Source organism: Rhea americana, unplaced genomic scaffold, assembly GCF_003343005.1.
Source record: "Rhea americana isolate MKP2758 unplaced genomic scaffold, rheAme1 scaffold_5, whole genome shotgun sequence".
Lineage (NCBI taxonomy): Eukaryota > Metazoa > Chordata > Aves > Rheiformes > Rheidae > Rhea > Rhea americana.
The window spans coordinates 5,268,692-5,295,478 of record NW_028186645.1 but is presented as its reverse complement, the minus strand read 5'-3'; the positions used below and the strand labels follow the sequence as shown (position 1 = coordinate 5,295,478).

General features: G+C 42.2%; 1 protein-coding gene across 1 annotated transcript in view; it reads right to left on the bottom strand.

Annotated features, from left to right (window-relative positions):
- The window catches only part of CLMN (calmin), a 56,740-nt gene extending 47,055 nt beyond the window's left edge, over positions 1 to 9,685 (bottom strand). The window contains exons 1-2 of the mRNA XM_085317635.1: positions 9,615 to 9,685; positions 6,603 to 6,610 (exon numbers count right to left, since the gene is read on the bottom strand). Coding sequence (XP_085173761.1) covers positions 6,603 to 6,610; positions 9,615 to 9,685 — 79 coding nt within the window. The remainder of the gene's footprint in view (positions 1 to 6,602; positions 6,611 to 9,614) is intronic.
- Positions 9,686 to 26,787: the final 17,102 nt, after the last annotated feature.

Here is a 26,787-nt window from a genome sequence, read left to right as displayed (position 1 = left end):
TGAATTTGTCTCTGTGCCCCAGTGTYGCTTCCTTTCGTAAGCACTTTTTAAGGTCTCAGGATGAGAGCTGACCTTCTGATTGCATGTCTATGAAAAATAACTGACAAAACCAGCAAATCTTTAAAGTATCTAGAAATGTGACCTATAGCTATGATGCAAACAGAACAAGTTTACTACCTGTTAATAGCGTGACTCTCCATTCTCCTGTGTACTCACAGAGCTGCTAAGTGACATCACGCTTGCATGACAGAACCCTTATCCTGAGAGTTTATCACTCCATTCTCTCCCTCATCTTCTACCTCTTCCTCATACGTGATAAACCACAGAGTAAGTTATACATACTGTTCATTTGGAATAGTTAAATTACGTATTCTGTTAGCTGCTCATCCCCATCCCACTCCCAAAGACGTGAAGGGAACAACTTGTTTGTTTTCACCCCAGTGACAGAAGATAAAAGGATCAAGAGCCACCTTCCTCCTTGCCATTTTTGCATTTAACTTGCCTCCCCTCCCATTTTCCTAGTGTTTTTTTCCCCATTTAATCTTTGTAAGCTTAACATAGTTATCTGCATCTCTTCCTTTCTCTGTTTTTTTCCTTCTCACAGAAGGTAATGTGGTACAGAGCTGCAGAAGTAGCTCACTTATCAGACGAGTGGTTAAAAATCCAGGACTATGCATAAGCCATTTCTGATGCTACTCTGAGGTAGCTGTGGTTCAAATCACTCCACCTATAACATTTCAGGTTAGGACAAAAACAAACAAAATGCCCCTCCAGCATCAATATATTATGCTGCCCAAAAGCAGCTGACGCACTATTTCAGGAGGCCTGACAGAAGGATTTAGTCCCTGGCTCATGCATTAAATATCAGAATTGCAAAGGGCTGGTACCTTTTAAATCCAGCTTAACCATAAAAGGATCCTCTATATTTATTATTTCAAATCTGAAGGAATGAATAGTTAAAAGTACACTAAGTACACTGTGCAAGGATTAAATCTTTAGTTAGGAGCAAAACAATATCTAACAGATCAGGATTTTTACATATAAGAAGTAACATAGAAGAATCAAAGATGAATCCCTCAGACTGATCTCAAGCAGGCTGGCAATGGGGGTCTGGTGTGCAGGATGCACACCGACTGGTCCTAAGCCAATTCTACCCRAGCTGGGCAAGGCAACCTTCAAGCAGGCACATCCCCGCCTTGCACAGGGCTCTCAAACCCCAGCCATCCTATTTTCCCCATGCTGGTGGCATATTGCAGGCAGATGAAGATTGATGCTATTTCAGTTTAAGTTTGCAAACTGCTCCAGGGTGAACCATGCCACACACAGTTAAACAAGAGCTCTGCACAAGCTGTGGGATTTGACTTGCATCAAATCATTAGGTGTAAGATGCCACATCAGTAGAAATTAAACAATAAACTTACCTTGTTCCAATGACTCAATGCTCCACAAACAGAAGCAGGCTAAATATAGAACGTGCCTGCAAAATCACTTGCCATAGGTGAAGCCTGCTTAAAATGGAGGTTGTGACAGAGATGCAAAGCATGCTGTTTACTGCTGTCCCTCACAAACAGGCTCTGCTCCTAGCCTGGACCACCTGTGGCCAATGCTATCAGAGTTCACTTAGACCAGCTGGGCACATAGGAGGTGATCACACCTCACCAAACAGCAGGAGGGTGGTGGAACAAATGCTTCCTCTGCTCCAGGAAGCCTTGGTTTATAGCCCAACGACAAAGACTTACTCTGCTGCCCACAAACACACGTAAAGAAAGCAGTAGAACTGGCACCTTTCTCCTCAACTGCCTGACAGTTTTCTAGTGCCCATGGCACAGTCAGAAGTCCTCCTATCCTTATTAGTGGGAGGAAAAGGATTACACCTATGTCTCAGACTCAGAGGAGGAACTATCACTTGAGGCAAGGACATGGAAATGAAGAACAGGGAAGAGCTTTAGAAGACCAATTCTCTTACAAATACTTAACTTTCTAAACTCAATGAAAACATTTGGAGACAGCTCATGGAAGAGTCCTCTGTCTGCCTCCACCTACAACCAAGTCCTCACTCTGGTGGGCTGTTTCCGTGCCAGTCATGGTCTGTATTTCCTGAGGCACGAGCAGGTTGCAGCTAGTGCTTACCAGAGCGTAGGAACGCCAGTTTGAAGGTCAGCATGCAGTACCCACATCGTGCTCATGTGCAGGTCTTCGCCTCTGGAAAGAAAGCCTTGAGCACCCRCAATAGTGTATTTCTTCAAAACAGGGTTGGCACTACTGTAACATATGTAAGATTAGGTGCCATAAAATCACTTGCATTTCCTCCTTCAGTTCTTTTAGAAAACTGAGCTGTTTTAGCCAAAGAAAAGCCATTGTTTTAACGATTGGTAATTACCCATTAACATTTTTCCTGTCTTAGCGTGTTAATATTATTTCATGTCTGTTCTGGAACTGTAAACAGGCAGAGCTCAAGCAGAGCAGTGAGAAAACCCTATGTCCTGGCTGCAGGGGAGAGTGACAGCATCTCCTACCTCCCCAGACACATGCACACACACAGTGGTCATCTCTGGTGCTCACAGGCACAGTGGACAGAAGAGACCTCAGGAAGGCTCTGGTCCAAGCTCCTGCTCCAAGTGGGACTGTTGCCAATATCAGGTCATGGCTTTGACTCGCCAAAGCTTAAAAACTGCCTGGAAAAGATCCTGTGGCCTCTCTCGGCAACCTGTTCCCAGTAGGACTGCTGTTCCTTCCCAGTCAGAAAGCTCTTTCTAATCACAGCTCTTTCTAGTGTCCAACGAAGCAGCAAATTGTGGCTACTGCCCCTTGTTATATTGTTTGACTCTTTTTACTTGCCCTTCAAATAGTTGTATTAGATTCCCCCCTTGGCCTCCACTTCTCCAGACTACATAAACCCATGTACACAACTTTTTTTTTACAGGACATGCATTCCAAGTGCCTTACTGTCTTTGCAGTTCTCCACTAGACCCCTTCCATATTTCTCTTGAGCTGGGGGGGGGGGGGAGAAGCAGTCCAAAACTACATGCAGCACCCAAATGTGGCCTCATTCACCAGTTTCAAGTGGAGGGAAATCATAACTTCCCACAATCTGTTGGCTGTGATACCTCYACTGTAGTCCCGAATAAAGTTTTGCCTTATTTGCAATCTGAATGCACTGTTTGGTCATACTCAACTTCTATATCCACTGGCATCTTCTGGTATTCACTGTAATACCCAGGACCTTTTCAGTAGGGCTACTACTCACCCAGTCACTTCCTAGCCTCCACCAGTGCAAGAAGTCATTCTGCCCTAACTGCAGAACTTCACACTTTTTTTTATTGAACCCCATGAGGTTCATGGTGGCCTAATCCCCAAGTTTATCAATATCCCTCTGGATTTAGGCACTGCCATTTGCCATGTTGCCATGTCAGCTGCTCCCCCTAATTTAGCATCATCGGCAAATTGGATGAAGGTGCACCCTGTGACTTCATCAGCTTGCTGATGAAAATGCTGAACAAAATGGCATTGAGCCCTGAGAACTCTGCTCAGTACTTGCTGCCAGCTGGACCTCAACCCACTGATCTCTCTGAGTCCAGCCAAACGTGGTCTGCTCAATTTTCAACCCATCTAACAATCTGTTTATGCAGGTTATGTCTGCAGTATCAGAGGGGCTATTTTCCTCCGGAAGAATTTGGCAGCTTTGAATCTTTCCTAGACTGTCACAACTGAAAATACACAATAGGAAGAGAAGCCATGATATTTCAGAATTTTCATAGCCCAAAAAGACCCCAGACTTAGGACTGCAGAGGTCAGGAATTGAACAGCACCATAAATTTGTCAGCTTAAGAACAGTAGTCTATGTGGCCTTTAGCTTACTGAAAAAGGACGATAGTGTTTCACAGAAGCAATTGAGACTACTGGAAATAGACTGGAGGACCAACAGAACTTCAGCTGCACATATAGGCACATCTTCCAAGAATTAATGGAGTACTTCCCAAAGTCAACTAATGGCACTCTAGGTTTTACTTACAGAATCAAAGAACATCTTTATTCAGGATGTGCCCTAGTTAACAGTTAACAAGGTCACAGTTTCAAGAAGATCACAGGACTTATAGGAAGGGTTTTTGTARCTTTCACAGAAGACACTTAAAGAATTTCTAGCATGCGACCCAAAGCTGAAATCACAAATGATACTAGAAATACATCGACTGACTTCAGGGAGAACAGGGCATTCAGATGAAGAGTCTACCACTTTGGGTGTACGTACACAAATTAGCAATTAAGGCTAATTGCTTTCAGCTGCATTTTGATGTTTGCAAAAATTAATGATGTATAATTAACACTAATTAAAGGACAGATGAAAGCCCATATTGGTGCTGGGAGTAGACATGGCTGACACAAGACAGCTACCTCAAATGTAGTTCTGGTGGTGTCAGCCTTCTGTGTTCTCAAACCAAACTTAAAACAGCTTTAATCTCCTCTTTGTCTTCTCAGGCACTTCCTGTCAATTAATCTTTCTCCATAGTCAGATCCTCAACAAAGGTAGAGGAGAGGAAGAAATGCATTGTGCTTCCTACTGTGCTATGCACACTGCCAGAAATCAGCCAGACACGTCTGCTTGTTATCTACGTACAGGCTCCTGTAATGGCACAGGATCTACTGCACAGATATTAATTACACAACTGAACTTAAAGCAGAAGCCTRTGAAACACTACCCTGAGATGCATGCACTTCTACAGCTATTTGAAAGCAGATAAACACATCCAGACCCAAGATTAAAATGAGTTCACTGCAAGATTTCCTGGCAATTTCAAATAATCTACCCTGACAACATTTCCTGTCTTGGAATAACAGCTGTCCAGGTTCTGTTCCTCTTCCATCCCCCCAAAGAAGCCACGGCAAGGCACAGCATGCAGAGTGCCCCTCTGCCAACACTGYGCACTGCCGCACAGGACAGCCATACAGTCAGTTGTGTCTAGATGATCTCCTATTCTGGAAAAGTAGGCACAGTCAAATGTAAGAATACTAATTTTTGTCCCATGGAAGCTTAAACAGTAAGTTGCAGGTTGATGGGGGAAGAGAAGCTATTTGCTCTTTACAGAAGTGTGATTCTGTGGCTTTCCTGAAGCTCAGCCAAGAGGTACGCAGGATGAGGCCCCACGCGTGGTCAGGACAGCACTTTAGCCAAAGGTGAGTCCTTCCCGCCAATTACAAAGCAGAATACAGAACACTGCAAAGTGATAGCATCAAAAGTCTATCTATTCTAACACTTCTTCCTGTAAAAGCACATGCCTGTTACAGGCTCACACACATCACTTCCTTGCTCTGTAGACTGATTCTGAAGAAATTTGCTCCCAGCATTTGGTTAACCAAGTTGTAAAAGCCTCAGACAATGCGGTTTATTGTGCTTTGTTCAGCAGAGTGATCAGTCTCGAATCACACTGGATCAAACCTAGATGACCCAGAATCTCATCCGCGACAGTGGCCGTATTTGTCAATACACAACAGGGGCCAGTTCTTGGCCAAAGTTCAGATCGTCAAACATCTGGTAATTCAAAAGGTCCAAACATACACAGGTGATGCCTCTGTCCTGCACAGCTAAGGCATGCCCCCATTTCTGTTAACTATATTCCCTCTTGCTGGCTAACATTGTATTCTTGGGGGGGGGGAGGGGGTAGAGAGGGGAAGTGTCCAGTCTAACGAACATTTAKATTTGGTCAATGAACAGCCTTCGCACCAGGCAAGGAATGAGCAACACTTCTGAAGTTCTCCAACGCTGCTTCACTGAGCAGCCACTGAAGTTCCCAACTGGGACCCAAGCGCTGACTCTTGTTAACTGCCCGGTTTGCTGAAGCCACTCCAGCACACTCTGGGCTCACCACGCCTGACCTTTATTAGTGCGGCTGAGCAGACTTAGACTCCAGCAGTATAACTGCTTGGGTATGGCTCAAGGGGCTTCCTTAAAAAGAAGGAATAAGTCTAATAATTGTTATTCTGGAGCCTCTATCAGGCATCCAGAACATCCAGATTCTTCAGACAGCGGAGAAGCTCAGCGATTTCATTTGAATCTTTCTTTCCTCTAACTTTTTTCTCCAGTATCAAGTTCAGGAGTCATTTATTAAGAAGAGACTAGTCCCTTATARTCACTCTGCAAAGCTCAAACAGACTCAAAATACAATCAAGACATTTTCATCACTAGCAGAACTTCACAGTAAATAGCAGTTTCACTGTAAACAGGATTTGCAATAACCCATTCAGAAATGTTGATGCTTTTTGGAGCAAAGGAAGCCCGCAGCACTAATCCTGCTTGTGACAGTGATTTTCACTCTGGTCCTGGGTGAAACATTTAAACTTTTTGCATTCCCCATTTTACTGGTTTTACAGTGAACATCTCCTTACCTCACACATGCAGTGCATGGCAACCATTAACAAAGCTCTTTTCTGTGCTTCTTCAGCCTCCCCCATGACATTTGCAGAAATAACAGTTCTTTGACTTCACTGCACCAGGTTCCCCAGTACCAGGTTTGGAGAAACCAGAAAGGAAGGTGTCCTAGGCAGCAAGTGAGTRGAGGTGCAGGAAAAGAGGAATTTCCCTTTAGGGATAGGCTGCAGAGAATTACCTGGTTGCCTAGAAACATGAGATTAACTCAGCTCAGCTTTCCCCTTCCTCCAGACATGCACTTAAGGAGAGGCTGTAAATTGGCTTCTTGGGAGACACAGGAGAGACCAGCTGCAGGGTGAGACCCTGGGTCACCGCACCGGGTCAAATAGCAGGCGAGGGGTAAGAAGACTTTTCTGCTCTCCCTTCCCCCTTTSCAATTTGTGTTAGCTTCCTTTGATTTGTAAAGAAAGTTTCTACTAGCTGAGTTTTAGCCGCTCAYTGGGCGGCTCAAACACGCAGCTCGGCAGCCCAATCTGTGCGTGCCAGAATATCGGCTCCGATGGCCATCAGTTGTGTGAATGCAGTTAGGGTAAAGGAAATAAACATTCAACAAGAATGAGCTGCTGATATTTAAAGCGGATGATATTTTAAGCAAAATTACAYTGATTTCTCTGCCTGTCAGTAACGTTTTCCTACGGAAGCTGCCAAAGCACCAACGATCAGCAGCAAGAAACACGCTCATTGCCTGTTTGCATATTACAGGCCTGAAGGAGCCTGAGAGAAACACTGAAATCGGACCGCTGCCTTACTTACCCACCTTCACATAACCTGGAAGCYGGCAGAAGCCAGTGCTCTAGATGAGACAGACCTGGACTTCATCTCGTGCAGCCTATGCCCAAACGAGTTTAACATGAAACGGCACCACCACTAATGCCAACGCTAGAACGCAGCCCGCAACGTGTGTTCAAGAGCCTTAATGGAGTCTGTGCAAGAAGAAAGCTCTCCCAGCCTGACACAACAGATCAAAATAGAGATGAATTAACATCTGTCTATAAAATAACAGAGTTAGGAAGAAGGGTGCTGGAAAGTGTCCCTAATTCAGAGGATTTAACATCCATTCGCATTCACAAACATCAGTGCTCAGACCCTGAGTGGAATGGATATGCTGTGCAGTATATGCCAAATATTCTTGTGGACATCTGGGTAAGAGCCAATGATATGTTATCATTATGCTGGATAGTTATTACAAGCTGTGGGTTAATTTTCAGCAGAGTTTAACACCAAAAAAGAGTTTGATCCGGACTACGTATCTGTGCACACACATGCACGTTCACAGGCAGGAAGCAACTGCCCTGAAGCAGTCTATCTCCAGACATGTTCAACATGGTTTAGACATGTRCGATGTGGCACATCATGTAAATGTAAAAGCAATACAGACCTTAGCTTGGCTACCCTTGGAAAAAGTAGAATTTAAGTGAACAGGTGTTGTGTGGGCTTTTCACTCTCCATGGATGTTTTTTGGCAATACCACTTCAATGGCTGTTTAGAAACAGTTAACGCTGCCTGAACAAACTCACATTTTAAGAAAACCTATCTCTGAAATGAGAGAGAGATGTTTTCAGAAAGGAAGGACTGAAGCTGTCCTCTGCTCCACACCTGTGTGCTTTGCTATGCAAAGCAATGAGCTTCTACTAGGACAAGTTTGCAAACATCAGACCTCTGACTTTTTTAGACATTATTTAATGAAAACTTATGATTTCAAACTGGTGGGATGGGTRAGAATAAGACAAGGGAACAAAGCAACTTTTTAAAAATTAAAAGAAACTCAGATTTAGTGGAATTGTTACTTCTCTGCCATAGCAAAATGTTTGCTGGGCCCACAGGAAACATGAGTGGATCTCTTCGCCAAATAAATTAGACCACCTAACCAAAATATTTGTGTGAAGGTTTCTGAGATGAACAACCGTATCAATACCATGATTTTATTCACTCAATTGTCCTGTCTCCTATAGAGAAAAATTCAACATTAACCTTGCTGAATAAGCAGTTTTACAGATTGATAGGCACTTGGTACTGAATCTGCGTTAGGAAAACAAGGAACTCAAACACAGGTAAGCAGAAACCGCTGAACGCGGAAACCACAGCGGCAGGTAAGAATGGGCTCTTGTTCGGCCACCTCGTACAGGTTACAAATTTCACCCGAGCCGCCGTCCGTGTGTACGCTCGGACGTTTCTGGGGCAGACAGAGCGAGCAAGAGCCTCCTGTGATTAAAGAAGGGCCACAATCTCCTATAAACACCACGGGGGAAAAAGGAAAGGAGTTTATGCAAGCAAAATGAAACAMAAACATGCAGCGGAGCTGTCTAAGTAAGGCGGCGTTTCTATACGACGAGGAGGGCTCAGCTGAGAACGTTCTGCTCTTCTAYTTGCTTTCGTACCAAGCGCGGTACGAAACACGGGCGGACACGACCAAGGGCTCCCGCAAGAGGAGTAACTTTGTTTTGACAGAAAGGGATTAGTGTTTGCTGACTTTGTCAGAAGGAAATCACGACGACGCCTGCCTCCCCCACCACTCCGTCCATGCCAGCAGCAGCAGGGCTTACCCTGTAGTTTTCAGTGTTTACMTTGCTGGCCCCAAACCTTCTCTGTAGGTTACAGGGGAGTCAGATACTGAGCCTAACTSTCTCGCAGCAAACAACACTCCTCTCATCTTCACAGACAGGCATTTAGTATTTCACATTCTCCTTAACTGAAAACAGAGCCTGGCCCTAGCGCTGACGAAGACGAGAGCAAAAAGCCTCCTGCCATAGACACAGCGGAAAAGCAGATTTAGGAAAATCACTTCTTTCGGTGAGAAAGCCGATTTGCCAATAGCATTAGCTATACACAAGAATCCTGTACAACTCACCTGTCAACCCTGAACAGCAACCTCGAGAGGGCAACCACTCCCCTTCTCTCCCACTCCTGCCTGAAAACCATAATTTTCAACTCATGGCCTACACTGACCAATTTCTGAAGGATTTGTGACCAATAACATGGACAGGTTCCCAATAGCACATGTACTTTAAAATATGCTCTGTATATATCTGCATAAGCTTGCTTTTTTTCTTTCTTTTTCTCTTTCTCTCTCTCTYTTTTTTTTTTTGAAGGTTCAATAACCAAAGTTACTGAAAAATCACCAAGGAAGTCTGTATGGTTAGCCAGACACCCAACCTTCGGACAGCTAGGGATTAAGTGAGATAAATGCTACCCATTAAGCCAAACGGGCTTAATGACGGTCATCGGAGTTTCACAAGACAGAACAGCTAGGTCAGGAACCATGTCTGGTCACTGGAAAGTGCCACAACTTGAGATCCTTGTCATTAAAAGTTGTAGCTATGAGACACAGAGCTTTAATGAAGACTACATAAATGCGAGGTCTTACAGGCACGTAATGCAGGCAGGTACAGTGACTGCAGATACAAGTAGCCTGTACTTTTTTTCAAGAAAACCTTTGCAGAAAGTTTTCTAGATAGCAGTCCAAACTACCTTCCTACCACTTACACTGAAATTCTCCCAACTGCAGATCTTTCTTTAGTAAACTCAACTGTGCTTTAGTAAATGAAAGCACATTTCCACTTTGACTGCTTCATAGAAGCAGGAAAGGTGAATTTGATGCTGCAGTTGCTCCTGGGAACATATGMTCCTGTAACAAAGTCAACAGCCTGGCCAGGGCTTGCGAAACCTTCGCCTCAAAGAAGTATGTCTCAACCCTCACTCGTCCTGCCTCCCTGGAATATTCCTCAAGTATTTTCCATGCATAAATAAACTAAGGTAGAAGAACTTCAAATAAGCCTCGCCCTACGCAGTCAAATGAGCTAGGGAAAAGGTTTATGTGAGTTRTATTATTTACATCTCAAGCAATGAAACCTCTTGTTTTGATATGTTATACACGCTTGAATTACCAACAAGACTGCAAAACATGCACATTTTATATATTGCTGTTGTATCATAAAACATATCTACATGACTTTGTTCAGGGACCAGGCAGACCCCAGAAAATTCAGATTATAGCAGCCACTCAGTGTTCTCCTCCCTACAACTACAGTTTAATCCATCCCTTTGCTACCTACCACGGACAAAATTTCACAGTTTGCAGCTGCATTGGTTTCAGTAGTCAGGCTAGCCCCTGACTGTGCTTTTTGCTTACGTGTCATTCTCAGTCAGTCACTGCCATAATCTTATTTATATGAAGCCATGCTACTGAAGCAATGATGTATTTTCACAAGATTACCATGTATGAATGAAAGAACATAGATCATTTTTATAGTAACTGGCCACAWATTAATGGCAAATACCAACAACCTGTATTTATTACATGGCAATAAATAATCTGGATTTATACAAATTAACCTTTAATTTGTTTGTTTCGTAGTTAACAGTYTCTGGAAACATGATCACTTGCGCCAGGCTGGCTTCATTGATTTCTATTATTTAAATAAGCATGCCACAAACAAAAGTCAGAGGTGAGGTAATAGCTCTTACTATGCCAGCAAACAGTAGCTGGAAAAACAACAAAACCACTTATCAATCAGCCCAATAAAAGACATTACCTCTCCCTACAAACCTTGCCTTGCTTATGTCATGGCAACAACTTCACTCCCCAAATATTTATCATCCTAACAATTAAGTTTTATATTTACTGGAAGTTGTAAAGCAGCCTCAGTGTATAACTGATTTTTGCAAGAAAACAAGATTTTTCAGTGCAAAAAAAGCACAGCAACTTCGGTACTAAAGATAAAGCCTGTACAATTTGGCCAACATGGGCATTGGTTCTGCAAGCTCCTCCACCCCCACATGCTTCAAACCTGGCATCCGTGGAGAATCCCTAGCAGCAAAAYGATGGCCTTTGGGACCAAACTACCTCCCAGCTGACACTGCTCGAAYTAACATCACTCGTGCAGGTGGGTCTGTATCACAGATAACTGATCGGAGGGACTAGCAGGCTCCCTCACAGCAGTCCTCCGGAACCCCATGAGGCTGCAGCAACAATTTTCTGAAGTGGTGAAWGCCATTTTTCATTCCACATTCACTRTCATGGCATTAAATTAGGAAAGAAYGTTCTGAGAGGTTGGAGGAATAATTGCATCCTGTGGATCACCAGACGAACAGGTACGGTGTAGCTACAGGGCCGGRCAGAGATAATCCTAAGAGTTTAGGGAAGCAGAAGGTTCCCTGGAGCTCTCAGAGAGGACTAATAAACTGCTTCCAGGAAACAAGCCCATTAAGATATATGACTCTACCTTGTCAGCCTCATAGTAAACATACTCAACACACACACAGGAGTGGCCCTTCTTAAGCATTCTTGTTATTAAGAAGAGCTCAGGATGCAAGGAAATACTCATGCATTTCTCTCCTAGCCTGTTTTTGTTTAGGGCAACCACGTAACTCCTCCTCACTGCCTCAAGGCAATGACAAAAGCAGAAGCAAGAATTACACACAGATTAGCCTTGCTTCCACCACTCCAGCAGGACAGGGCTCTGTGCTCAGCTTTTCCAGCTAGACTGCTTCTCTGCCTATGTCTCCTGGCACAGCTTCCAGCTGCTGTGTCTGTGACTTAGCCTAGCTTCAAATACATTAATTCAGGTATAAAACACACGCTTGGACCGTCAATCCAACAGCAGCCTCCTTGCAGTTGTGCCTCCTGCATCCCTCGCCTCATCAGCCAGCCTCTCYGGCTGGTGCTGAGTCCCCTGGCACACTGGGCAGGATTAATGACACCAGCATCCAGAAGGGCTTGGTTAATCCACCTTCAAGAAAGTTAATTTGGATTAACTTTTGAGTGAAGTCATGTAGGTGCATTCTAGGATGTTCCTTAGCTACATTATAGCTAAGTGATGGTGGCTGGTAATTTTGGCCAGGCTCATTGCTCCATGGTACAGTAAATGAACGCTCAGTCTGTGTTTTAATAGTACCAGGCAGGTGGCAGCTGTTGTTTCTGAATGCCCAGCAGATTGCTGTGGCTCTTAGGACCCTCATCAGTTGAAGTACTGAATAGCTTTAAGATGTTATTGTTTGGCAACAAACTTTTTCTAACCTGTCTTTAAAAAAGGAAGTTTTACKTTGTGAGGAGACGAAAAGGCATTCCTATTCCTGGGTGCTAGGCTGTCGAGTTTTTAAGTGAAGGGAAAAAAAGATATTATGTGATATTCAGAAAGAGTGTGCTAGAGAAATGGAATGCAGGGTACAGAATTAAATGTATAATTCATGGCTTGTGAGAGCCTTGAGGCAAGGCCTTTCGGACTTGCTAATTGTTTTTCTGAGAAGTAGGCCAGAAGCTGTAATAATGCCTCCTACACCTAGGCAAATACATGCATAAAGCAGTCTTAATATCCACATGGAGCTTCAACATCACTGCTGTTGCACAGATGTGCTGCTGGCATACCTGACCATATGCCAACCAAGCACAAGCACATGGGGTATCAGCCTGATCAAAGCATCTGCACTTAAATGCACGCACCACAAATGCAAAACACTGCAACTGTCTGTTTACAGTCTGAAACCATTCCAGGATATATTTCTGAATATTCCGGTTTGGGGGCTGCAGGCAGAAATATTTGTATAAATTGACTGCAGTCATGTTATGGCCCGCTGAGGACCGGCATTATATGCTCAGTGCCATAGCATGTAGCTCTGCACATGCGAGACCACCAGAACTGAGTAGCTCTTCAGCTGCAGTGGCCTGATTTAGCACCACTGAGCTCAATGGCAAAACATTCAGTGGGTGCAAGATTGGATCCCAACTGAAGGCAATGATATTAATACGACAAGAAGGGAGGATGAAGGCAGGCATAACAATTTATACAGTTACAGAAGTTCGCTCATCTGCATAATTTAGAGGATTTAAGTCATAACAAAGSATCAAACTGTTCTTTAGTTTCCTATGCCATAACCACCTCCTTCTCCCAGTCCCCAACTAACACCCTTGTATTTTCTCATCTCAGCAAGCAAAAGCATAGGCTTTTGCCTACCTACTTCTTCCAGGTTCTCTAGTTTCAGAGTACACTATTCCAGCCAATTCTCTGGTAATGACCCACCGACTGCCACTAGCCACTGCTGCTTTTGCTTTGTTAGACCACCCCCCCCCAAGAAGCTAGCCTCAAGGATCTTCAAGTGCTTTTTCTATTGCTGTTTTCAATTTGTTACAGAATCTGGTTAAGGTCATTCCCAGTGTCTTAAGAGAGCTGGACATGTGTTTAAAGCGGAAGGAYCGGCTGTCTTCCTGCTCCTTCAGCTTCTCTCTTTCCCACGTTTGCTGAGACGCTGAAACAGCCCTCCTCTTGCTGTTCTGGTGCAACCACCTTCCCCTGCAGCCTCCTTGGACAAGCCTAATCCCTACACTGATACTCTGCTCCTCTTTTGGGAACACTTCAGAATTTCTTTTAATCCCTCTTCTTCTCCCTGTTGTATTATTTACTGTTTATCAAAATTAACTTAAAAACTCATTAATGAAACRAAGATCATGATCTTCCATAAAGTAACTTATCTCAGGGGAGTTACAGAGGTAAAACTATTGGAAGCATAAGAAAACAGAATCTGTCCCTTAATTGTACAGCCCTAAATCATGTTATGTTCAAGAAGCTAGTAAAGGAGGTAAGATGATTAGAATGGTCATATTTTTACAGCAAATTTACAATATTTTCTTGAAGTTGTTCCATCTATTTCTCAGGGTCAAGAACATGAAAAAGTAGAAGGTCCCGGGAGAGGTGAGCAAAAAAAAGGCAGTCCCTAGTTTACATGGCTGCATCTGGAAACCATCAGCATTGGCTCATGAAACTTAGTAGTATAAATGAAGCTGTCAATTATATGATAAAGTTTCACAGCAAGTAAAACATCCTGTGAATGCATTTAAAATCATGTTCCAGTGAAGAGAAAAACTGCCTTGCAACATATTCTGTATAAAAATCTTAAATGTTCATCTTTAATGAAACAGGCCTCACAACGAAGGCAGAATAATTTAAAGACTAGTTCAGAGGTCCATATAGAAGTAGAATGAAGCTGAGGATCCSAAGACTTAGACAAGGCTCAAATTACTAATTCCTAGGTCTGAAAGTAAAAATATCTCGAAGCTACTTTCTGTCTGAGGAGCAACACAACCAAACCCAAACCCAAACCAGGATGTAACCTGTTTAATGTGCAAGTCTCATCTCTACCATTTGAACTTGACTGGTATTGTAACTGTCCTTTACACATTTTCAGAATAAGGTTTTGACACCTCTAATGAGCATGCAAGGAGTTTACCATTACGAGGCTTTACAGCCCAAATAAGCAAATTAAAGATCAAGCATTGGAAAGGGAAAATGAGAGGAATAGTAAAATGTCATTTAATCTTATGACTTTCACCTTTAATAACTTTAGATAGCTTCCACATTGGAAGTAAAGTAAATAAACATCAGCAGTAGTTTGGGGTAAAACTGAAAACTCCTTTTTAGTTTTATTTTGTTCTGTGACCTACCCATCTGATCAAATATCTACAAAAGTTACAAAAAGAGAATGGGTACACTGCAACTCTAACACAAAGGGCAATCTTTAGTATCATACCAAGAATACTAGCAGAGATGGTGAATCAACATTTTTTAGAAAGATCCATGTGCTTCCACGTGAACRAGACATGAGCTCAGAAGACAGTATTGTGCACTGCCATCAGTATGTCAGAAGTGATCYGTTGTCCAAGACGGTATCAAAAATACTCCAAACTTTCTATATGCACAAAGCTTTAAATTAAAAAATGTTTTAATTGTTCAGAAAACATGCTGATTTCTCTGAGTGCTCCCAGTTCATTTTCCACTGCTGAATCTGCCCTGTATTTTGCTTGCATTGGTTTATCAAGGAGGATGTATATTCGTTCAAAAACCTCAAAAGATAGAGCTGGGGAGCAGTAGCACAGGAAGAGTAGCTGTACCAAATGGTCATATTCTTAAAGTGCAGAGAAATAGTAACGGGGGRAAAAAAGAGCTACATTGCACTCCCCTGGCTGATATAGCAGCAAAGTCTTCAGAAGAAAAATGGTCTCTGGAAGGCACATCCACAGACCTGCACGCAGGACGGCGCTGATGCACAACTGAGAACAAACTACRCGATCTGTGTTCATACGGTAGAAATAGCTCAGACGCACCCCGGGAGTGGTGGCTGCTTCTGCTTCAGATCAGGTTTAACTCTGTGAGGGGGGTTACCCATTCTGGAGCYGGAGCAACAGGACTTTACGCCAGCTGACAAAGTCCCCTTTTTAAAACACTTTTACTTTTGATGGGAAGCTGAAAATCTTCATAAAAAGCTCCCAGTGAAATAATTGCTTTCTTTTCACTTCAACCCAGTAGACTCCCACAGATTTTATTGTATTTTATCTCTTTTAAGTGAATTGTACAGCTTCTCTTAAAAGGCTCACCTTTAAAAAAGCAGCCTAGAAAATACTACTCTAAATTTGACATAATTTCCCCTATGTTTCAAAGCCAGGGAAGGGCTTTTCTGAAAGAAGATAACACCTTTTCTACTCAAGTAGACTGAAAATCTGCTGCAGAAAAAAACACACAAAAAGAAAGAAAGAAAGGGAAAAGAAAGGAATAAACTGCTGGGAAAGTGTGTGGGTGGAGGGATTCTGTCTTTAATCTGACAGGTGTATGTCAGCACTTCTCTTATACACATACCTATAAGGGATCTATTTGTTTTTTTTCCTTTCATTGCTATAGGTTTATATCGTTTTCTAATTATACCACTTATTTTGGGGTTAGCTTCCTGCCAGTCTCTTCATGACGTCCAAAAAGCTAACAATTATAATACAAGAAAAGCATAAGCTTTTTTTTTTATCATCACTTTTGCCCTTCTAAGCCCCTAAACAAATTCTTTTTGAAATCAAAAAAATAATATCGTCAACCATGCAACAGACTACGTGGTCCAAAAAGAGATTTACACACTGGTAACTAGGGAGCAGGCAGAGGAGGCGGCTGCTCAGCTGATGGATATAAATAGTAAAATCCTAGTCAACAGGATATTATTGTTCTTTGGGGTTCCCAAAGAAGACTTAAGCAATGGATCAGCTCCTACGCACAYGCAGAGCCCAAGTCAGGGCCAGTGTGCAATGAGGAGGTAGTGCAGGACCATGAAGGACTCAAGGCTATTTCTAAATTACCAGGTCTGAACACTTCTGATGTTCCAGTGGGATGAGAGACTGCAAAAGTGAAGGGAAAGCACTCAGCAAAACACCTGTCATTTATTCCTTTACCTATCAGTAATTCACCTCTGAAAAACACGAGGTTAAATAGCAGTGCTTTCCCCTATACAGGCCTTGGGATAGGGATCCACCAACTAACACCAAAGAACTTGAGAAACTGAGAAAAGAAACAGAAGATAAAAAGAAGTCTTCCAGAATCAGGTCAGAATGACTTATTTATCAAGCTGTGGTTCCACAAGACTCCAGCAACAGTGAAGGCATCTTATGGTCTCAGGTATTGCAAAGGTTCCACTACAAACCACCGTTCAAGGTGAGGCAATTAATTAATTTGCCTCATCCCTCTATGGCTTTACAGAAAAAAAAAAAAAAATCTGAGTGCTGTCCTATTTCTGATCTTGCTTCTGTTAACTCCTGGACTTCCTTCTCTCGCAGAACATCTCCTTGAGACATTATAATCATCCAGGGCAGACAAACATCTTTAGATGATCTCTCAGCATTTGGGCAGGATTAATACGTCTCAGCCGTGCCCTAAGCAAGCTCTCCTTTGGTCTTCATCTCTACATCCCCCTGAGCTCTTTCAGATGTTTTCAGACAAAGGAGACAGGGTTTGGGGCCACTTGGATATAGTACCACTCTCTGTTAAAATAACATTTGGATGATTCTGAGAACTGTACTTAAGAGTATGACTTGACAGCAAGTCCAGCCTGGGATAAAATATGATGCCACCCATTCATGCATGCAAATGGAAAGCTTTTATTACGTAAGAAGTTACAGTCCCTGGAGATGTTGACCATGAAGTATAATTATCTGGATTCTAGTAGCAAATTTCCTTCCTTCCCCAGCTCTACTTTATCCCCTTTCTAGCAATACGTATGCAAACCAAAGCAAACCAAACTCCTGGAATAAACTCAAGGAAACAAAACTACAGTAAGAAGAGGCAGAGGGGGCCCAGATAATTCTGAACTTGACAAACCTAAATCCAAAGCTCCTGGAGGAAAAAGGTTTTACCTGAAGATGATAAAACAGTAACTCATACAGATGATCACCTTGAGATTTCAGAAAATACTTCTTCACAAGCAGGAATATGTAAAAGACAAAAGGTTGATTCCATTCCATCGTTTGTTCTACTTTCACACACACACACACACACAAAGCCAAAATGAAAGCTATTTGGTGCCAGTTAGCCTTTACCCACCAACCCGGTACACTAGAGAGAACGCCAATAAGCATGAGCAAATTGAAGATGGAGAGTTCCTGCCCCCAAACAAGGGAACTGCATGTGCTGGATTGAAAGGCCAGCTGGGAGGTTAATGTGAATTAGCAAGTTCTGAAAGTTTAGGATAGACCAAGCAATATATATGTATTACAATTCATGTAAATTGTTAGATATCACATTAGATGGTGAAGAGGCGAAAAGAAAAAGGCATGAAGAGAGGAAACAGGTCAGGTAGCTGGAATGGTCACTTTGGAATGAGAAGATCAAGGCTCAAAGCCTGCCCCACCAGAACATACCATGTTCACATACAAAAGCTATGTCATAAGGTTATCCAAATAACTTTAAAATGAGTCCTCTTTAACATGCTTTTGTTACCCAACTTCAAAATAGGGATGTCATCTAGATAAACACATCAAAACTATGGGACCTTCAAACACTACAGAAACAGAAATAATTCTGTTCGAATGTAGTAAGAACAATTTGAATTTTAGTCAAGACAAACCCAAAGCAGTGGGAAAGCAAGCCTGTAGGCATCAATATTACTATCTGAGTACCAGTACTCAAGCTTGGACCCTCTGTGTAAAACCACAATTATTAAATGCTCCTTCCGCCTCCCTACCAGTCCTATCATTCTGTAAGAATGCAGCATGTGCAAGAACATACACGCAAAACAGCATCTGCAAGCCAAAATGAATCTTCTTGTCATGTGGAAATCATGTTAGCACATTATGCTGTGTTTTCCATGCAGTTCCTGAGAGGAGGCCTGTGTTTAGGCTCCAAATCTGATCATTACTGTGATAAACGAAATGAGCGGAAACTCTGGCTTGTAGAGCCTGAACGGCAGCAGCTCTGCAGCCAATCATTGCTCTAAGTTTTGGTTCRCTAGTGAAATGAGAATACAAGAGGTCAAGTGAACATATTAAGTTTATAATTAAGGGTCTGAATGACAAAGCTGTCTACTGGCTTGAGTGACATGAAGTAGCGCTCTCCTCTGAGCTTGCTGTCGCTGTGTAGACCACCTCTCCAACTGGCTTTCATCCTCCRTACTAGCATAAAAGTGAAGGATGGAGTATACCTGAAAAAAAATTTTTGCTTTAGACCCAGCTGTGGGAGAGTCAACRACACATTGTTTAAACCCACCCCCAAAATTAAAGGAAGAGTCAAGGGCTTCAAAGGCACTCACGATCTGACAAGAAAGCAAAACTTAAATATAACTGGCTGTGTTCCTTAGTTTCAAAACAGTCTTGTGAAAAGCAGTGGTATCAGCTTTCCAGACCTCAAGGTTATATCTCCCAACACCTGAGGTCTTGGTCCCATCCGGGACGAGACAGGAAGCATATGTTGTCCTTCTTCTGTAGACACAGGCTACCATCTCCAGGGTCACAATTGTTTCCTGACTTAAGAGYAGTCAAACTGGTGCAATCTTGAGGGTCTCAAATTAAAACAAACTCATTAAAATAAACTCAGTGATACTGTCTATTGCAGCACTACTGATGAAGGATTTTATAGCTTTGCTTAGTTCTACTGGCAACCAAAACATGGTGCTTCCTTTTGATACACACAATTTTTGAAGACAATTAGCTCTCCTATCCTTTTTGATCCTTTTGATAAACATGTTTTAAAGTTTTGAAAGGCCAACAGTAAATACATCAAACAGACTGTCTACCTTCAAAAGAAGAAATGTAGCTTAYCCAGCAAAAATTCACCCACAGTCTTCTTTCAGCCAAGGTCAATAATTGTATTAACTTCTGTGAGAAGGCTGAGAAAAAGTTCTTTCTACTAACATTAAATCCTTTWAAAACTTTATAACGTGGAGAAAAGGAAGAACACGTGCAAGAGTCCCTGTAACTTTAAATCACTCCTTGTCCTGTCTTCAGAGAGATCTTTGAAGAAAAAATAATAATCAGAGAGCAACAGGAACTAAATGTTGTTCAGTGGCATTAATCACCAAGGACAGGAAGGCCCCTGCCCGGCCGGGGGATTTTGAGAACAAGGGCAGACACCAAAAGCTTTGCCAGCTACACTGAAAAATAACCACAGAAATCGTACAGGATTTCTGACAGAATTAGGCCTATTAAGTACCTGGTTGAAAAGGTAGAGTTGATGGYGTGAAATCTATCTTACCACACTGTCGCCAGAAGCTCTGCCCCGTTAACAGAGGATATTCTACTAAATAAACCTTCAAGGCTATATTCCACCCTGCTTACTCACAAAACACTCAAGCAAGGACACTTAACAGCTCTGCTTGCATCTCCAGATCATTATAAAAATGTATTATATAACCTTCACATGGTCTCTATGAGCGTGAAAGCATCCTTTTCAAATGATACTTTCAATGACCAGAGCCCCACAACACATAAAGCTGGAATCTGGGTAAGGTTCAGACAGGTTTTTTTCATTTCTTGGCCTATGATTAGTCAAAATACAATGCTATATTTTAGGAGAGCAAATATTACTCTGGRTATATACCCTAAACTAGAGGTGCTTAGAAAGACTGCTTATGAAAGTACCTTTATCTCTAGAAGCCAATGAGCTTAGTAGGCTTTCTCTGCCCTCTGAGTCCTTGTTCTCATTCGGGCGGTATTTTTATGATTCACTGATTTTAAGCATCACACCAAGGCGCTGGCTGCAGTCCCTCCGGAGCTCTCCCTAGACGGGGAGCACCGTGCTGCCGGGATCAGCGCAGACGGGTCTGGGCTTCTGTTTTTCAGTGGCTCTTCCCCATTTGCCCACCTTTGATTGCCTTGTTGCTCTCCCTGGGTAGAAAGCCCAGACTGATTTATGTTTCCTTCCTCATATATATATCCCAGACACTGCTTCTGAAGTGGGCATTTCATACCATGTTATTTATAAATACGTTATATATTTATTACCTTATAACTTGAGTTTGTGTTTATAATGAGTATCAGCAAGAGCCAGAAAGCTTTAACCCTGTGTCCAGAAGCAGTCAAACGAAGGATCAGTTTCTAGCAGTTATCCTCACTGACGCTGCTTTTATTTGCCACAGTGCCTGGACTCTCCTGTCCTTCCCATTTTTCACTGAGYCAAGGGAAGGATAAACAGCCCTTGGTTGTGAACTACAGTAACTATAAAAAACCTCCATAAAAAGCCTGCTGATATACATCGGGGTTTCTTTGCAAAGATTAAAATGAAACTGCAATGCACTTATATCTAACCAGTAGTGCACAACAAAAAGGCAGGCCATGCACGTAACGCATCGCAACCCACAGCTTCAGCTGAAGACCCCTGAGAGGGACAGACGTTGAAGCTGAGATAGAGGTAAGAATAATATATGGCCATCTGGTCATTAAAGTGTTTGTTGTACTGTTATTTGGCTTTTCAAGGAAAAGGCTGGAAAAACAGGCTGGAAGAATAAAAACATGGCTCCACATAAATACTTGAGAGTCATGAGACAAGTAACCTGCCACGTGACCATTAACAGCGATAGTAAAGCTGGGTGGGGAGGAAATAAGWGCATGTAGGCAGTTTATTTGCTGTTCATTCTCCCCTGCAAATACTCTCTTCTTGGCGTAACATACAAAATACCTTCTTTTAAGGATTTCTTGTTAACCAGAGACTGCAACAACTCCTCCACAGTAAACAACAGCTCCTTAAGCGAGTCCCAGCCTCCCCAAGGCAGGATCCAGGTGACAGACCCAAATTTCAGCTCCATGTGAGCATGGCTGAAATGGGATCCCCTGCTCTGGTGGCATCCAGTTTACCACCACCAGACAAGATTTGGTCTTGTACTTAAAATCCCTGTGCATTTTAAAATTGGATCTGGTTGGGCAAGCTGCTGGGTAGGGGCAGAGCATCATGGAYGGATTTCAGCGGGCCTCCGGACGCGCTCGTATGCACCGAGCAGTACCGGAGCGAGCAAGGATTTGCACTGTCGGACTGGGGTCTGAATCACATGCAAATCCAACCAACTGTGCTTGCTTTAATGGACGTGGAGCAGTACAGGAGACTCGTGTGCCCAGCTCGGTACTCAAAATGCCCTCATTCCCAGTGCTAATTAGGACAGGATTAAGATCCAAAGGGATCCATCCTTTAAAGATACAAGGACTGGAATATAAATATTTCTATTTGAAATTAAGCTTGTGCCACATATTTTGTGATTTTTTTTTTATAAAAAAGAATTATATCACGAAAACAGAAAAACACAAAAATTGTCATAATGAAGCAAATCAACAAGACTGATCTAGAAGGATCTTATTTCTGACTACGGACAGTAAAAGACGCTAAGGTAAAAAAAAATAAAACAAGTTAACTCGTTGTTCATAGATTCTCTGGGTCTGAATAATACTGATACATGTCAAGAGTAACTTCCAAGGTACTGCAACACAAAGTATGTTTTTACATGTCAGAATTAGTCAAAAATAAAGAGCATCCCTCTATGTAATATATTACTTTAACAATGATGTCTGAATCATGCCATCAAATTAGGTAGCTGATACAGCGATTACATTATCTTTAAAGTGTTACCAGTAACATCTTTTTAGATTCAACGCGTTTTCTGGTGGTAGGACCAGAAATCCTCTCTGCCTGCAGGTTACGTGTCCACAGGCGTTCGTTCTGCAGGTGTCAGGCTGTTSGTATGATGAGCCTCCTTGGAAGATGCGGATTTAAAGTTGTGACTGTGGCTACAGCTACAATCTCGAACTACAGCTAAAATGTAGCTCAGCTGTTTGCATGGAAATAGGCACCAATTACAGTGAAGGAAAATCTATCCTGCAATTCCACTGATCATTGCAGTAACCTACCGCCCCTGTACTTAAGTGGGAAGAGATAAAAATAGAATAGCAGGTAGAGAGAATGTAGAAAAAGACCGTTATTTCTCAAAATGTTCTGTGATGCCATTTACCATATCAGCATTGACACAAATGCAACTAATTATCTGGTAATTTCTTTTCCTGAATACATAATTTTGAGACTCTTTTTGACTTCTATATGACAGATAATATTTGGCTCTTCCCCTTTTGATCCCTCTGTCCTTAACAATTATTCTGCAACAACAGTACATTTAAACAGCAYAGGACATAACAAAATCAGTGTTTACATGGACACTGACAAGCCACAAGGCCCACAGTTGCTTCTTCTATCCCAATAGGAAGCTGTCTTTAAAAAGAAGAAAGGAAGCAAAGTCATTCCTTTGTAGTATTTTCAAAGCAAACTCTACAAATATCAAGGATGTTAGTGAAATAACCTTCAGATCATCTTTAGGAGAAAACAAATAGATTATATTTCTGTCCTAGCTGACTGGAAATATAATAAATAAGCAGGAGAAACTATTAGAAGTACATTACACTTTTAAATTGGTATTAGTTTTAATTGTGCATTTGGAAGATTGTCGTTTTTTAACTAATGCTCTCCATTTAATTCCAGGCAAGTGATGAAGTCTGAGACCTCACCAGCTCTTGCAAGTAACGCTGAGGCTGCTCAGCCCTTGAACGGCAACTTGCCAGGAAAAGAAACAAAATGCGATGTTGGTGAGTGATAGCAGCAGATTAATCCCATGCCTCAAGTTAGCTCCATGCTTGGAGAATCACAGGCTACACCAGAACAGTCCCTCTTGCGAAGGAGTGTAAATGTAGCCGGTGCTAGCGTTCATTTGGCCATGGAGCTGTTGGGCATGATTTGAATTTGGTGCAATTTCATTCATGCAATGGGACAGACAGCCCCAACTTCTAGTTTGTTAGGGAAATTAGGCATTGACCTTGTTAACACCATCTGCTACAACATGCAATCAGTACTTTCTCTTACCTCCCACTGCTTCATTATTTCATTGCCAGTGCTTCCTACTTTTCGGGCAAGTAAGTCTTCCTTTACTGTCATTGCTGACAAATACGTCATTAAATTGCCATTACAGAGACCAGCCACACCAGAATAATTATGTTTCCAGCATTATTTTTGCTTTCTTATCCCTGGATCTGAATCGTTATGTTGGGGTTTCACATTTATAACTCCCAGGCCTACTTAACTTCATTTTTATATGGAATAATATTACTCTGTGGTTCTGCAGTGTTTCATCCAAGTTTCTCCAGGCAAATTAATCTTTCCAAATGCTATAAGGAGCTCCACTGAAATTAACATGTCTATGGGCAGAATAAATACAGGAACAAGGTACAGAAGAGTGAAAATAATGAGCAGTTGTAGCACCTTACTTTTGTCAGAACGAATTGACATATTAAAAAAAAAATTCCTTCTATTTGTAAAATTTTCATTTGTTTGAAAGGCATGTCGAACTATACTAAAAAAGTTGAATGCTGCTGTATCCTGTAATTAAAAAATTAAAAAATCGCTCCCTATAGCTAAGTGCAAGTCGTCAGTATTATGCTTCACATATAAATAGATAAACAAAGATATATATAKAGAGAGAAATGTTCTCAGGAGTTGCTGACTGATTTTGAACATCTGCCTTTAGATGTCCAGTCAGGGATGTGTAAGACCCTAAAAGTAAAGATATTTAGACATTTAACTCTCAATGAAAGTATTAGGTTAGGCACCTGTATTACCTCTTAAATCATAGGCTTTGGGACTGGTTATTTCAAAGTCCTGCAAAGCTGAGGTTCATACCAACAACTACACTTGTTAGTGTCCAAAACGTATTAAAGTCTTGATCTTAAGAACCCATAAGGGACAGCAGTCAAATCAGAGGGCACTGAGAGGCTGTGAGTGATTCATCCAAAGATACACATTAGGGCAATGGYGGTGACTCTGTGGGGCTGGTTCTGATCATTTTCTTTCAACTTCTGATTATTTTTTTGCATTATTTCTGCATTTTGCGTTATTTTTTGCATTATTTCTGACACCACTACAGTATGCACATGTACCCCTCCAAATGTGTTTGCAGGCCATGCAACCCTCAGCAAAGAAAGCCTGAGCCGCAGGAAACTATTTCAATCTACTGAAGTCAAGGAAAATGCACCTATGGATTTCTGTGGGTTCTGGATAAAAGAGTAGCAAAACAAGATAAAGAGTATGGSACTTCTGATTCCTTGCCTAGTCTTCCAATCAATGAACCAGACTTCTACCATCCCACTCTATATTGTTATAAATATAAGAAATGAAATTCAAATCAGAATTACTTTAAAATGGCAGTGATAGCACTCATTTCTCAGAGATGAACAAATCTTCCGACTATAAAAGTATTCATCTCTTTTCATCCTTTATTCCAAAGAATGGATATGTACTACTAAATATACATTCAGACTACTGCAAAGTACTGAATTCAGGACAAAAATATCATCTAAAACAGAATAATTCCTGCTGGGGATGTTGCCTCTTTCCAGTGAGTGCAATTCACCACATAAGAAAGTGTATTTTTGATGATCCTAAATCAAGCTTCCAGTAGGGAAGATTTTAAAATATTCTTGTGTTGTAACAAAATGTTCCTGCTGGTGTTATAATGAAAGAAAGAAAAAAAAAGAAAAAGAAAAACCTCCTCCTGGCAGGAAATTAATTATTGAACATTCCAGTGCTTGATGATGCGCTCCTACATTCTGTGCAGTCTTTCCATTTTTCTCTCTCAAAATGCAGCGAAATTCATTACGGAGAATATGGCAAAACAACAAAGAGCTCCAGAAAACCAGCTTATCAAATGCATTTAGAAACCAGAAACAGAAGTGGAGCGAGGAATGTGGTTTGTGTGTCATCACACCTGGCGCCCATTCCCTTTCTGCATCCCCCTCTCCTCTTCTCCATCACGTTGCCACTTCTGCTTCTATGCCCTGAAATCACTTTTCTATGTCTAAGAGGGAAGCTGTTCTGGCCTTTAGCATCRCTTACCTGCAACAGCTTTGAACTATCACTTCCTTCACTGAAAAATAAACTGGAGATTTCCATTTCTTAAGGAAAAGAAAAAATAAAAGCCAGTCACCATGTGCCCATGTGTACAGTTCCATTTTTAAAACCACCTTTTTTTTCCTCATGTCCAGCCAGTTTAGCAAACTTCACCAATGGCTGTCAGTTTTAGTCTTCCTGTGAAAAAGCTGGAAAAAAAAATGTGCCTGCCATAACTTCACCAATCGGTTTGATGTTYGAATATATAGTTACTGAACCTAAATCTGCATCCTGCATATGCATCTCAAAAAATACGGAATTCAGCGGGGTTATACCACTGCCAGAAGCACACCATGAAAGCAGACATTTCCAGGAGCTGGCATCCTGGATCCTCAAGTGGTACTTTTTCAAACTACCARACTACAGAGGGAACATGTAACAGACTGAAACCACAGATGCCAGCTGCAGGTAGTGTTTTACATCATCAGTACTCCATAGCTTGYTTGGGACATGATGAAGAACTTTTCATGATAAATGAATAATTTTGGCTTTTAAGAAAAAAGACARTGAGAGTATGGGAAACTACTAGAGCAGATGGCCATATGATGCCTGCAGAAACTTTCATACCAGGTAGGCTGCTGAGGCACCAGCGGTACCGTTTCTCATGGGCATCGCCACTGGCTCGTGGGGCTTATCAACCTCATGCTCTTCCCTCAGCTGCCAGGCAGCATGGCTGGGACACAGCCCGACAGGAATACCACTCTGGCTTCCAGACCAGAAATAGCTCGTATTTGGCTAGTTCAGTGCACCAGCAGAGCAAGAGAGTCAGTCTCCATTCCTACAYGCAGACGTGCCAGTGTTTTTATGTGTTGTTCATATCTGCAAACACTTAGCCGCTGCCCACCACCCTCCCCTCAGAACATACTCCAATGCATCTGAGACACCTCTCAGTTCCTTATTYGCACAAGTGGTCCCAGCCATGAGATGCATCTTCACAGCTGCAAAATCTTCCCTTGAAAGGAAGCACTCTGGAATAAGACAAAACATCATCTTCCTAGCATCTCCCTAAACACAGAGGTACGTGCAAGAGTGACAGCAGCAGAGCAGGAGCAGGAGCTGCGGCAGGAGACCAGCAGTTGCCCTTGCCACGGGGGCCCTCCGTGAGGCCCAGAGGAGCAAGGTCCTGCAAGAGCTCTGCTGGTGCTGGTGGAAACCCTG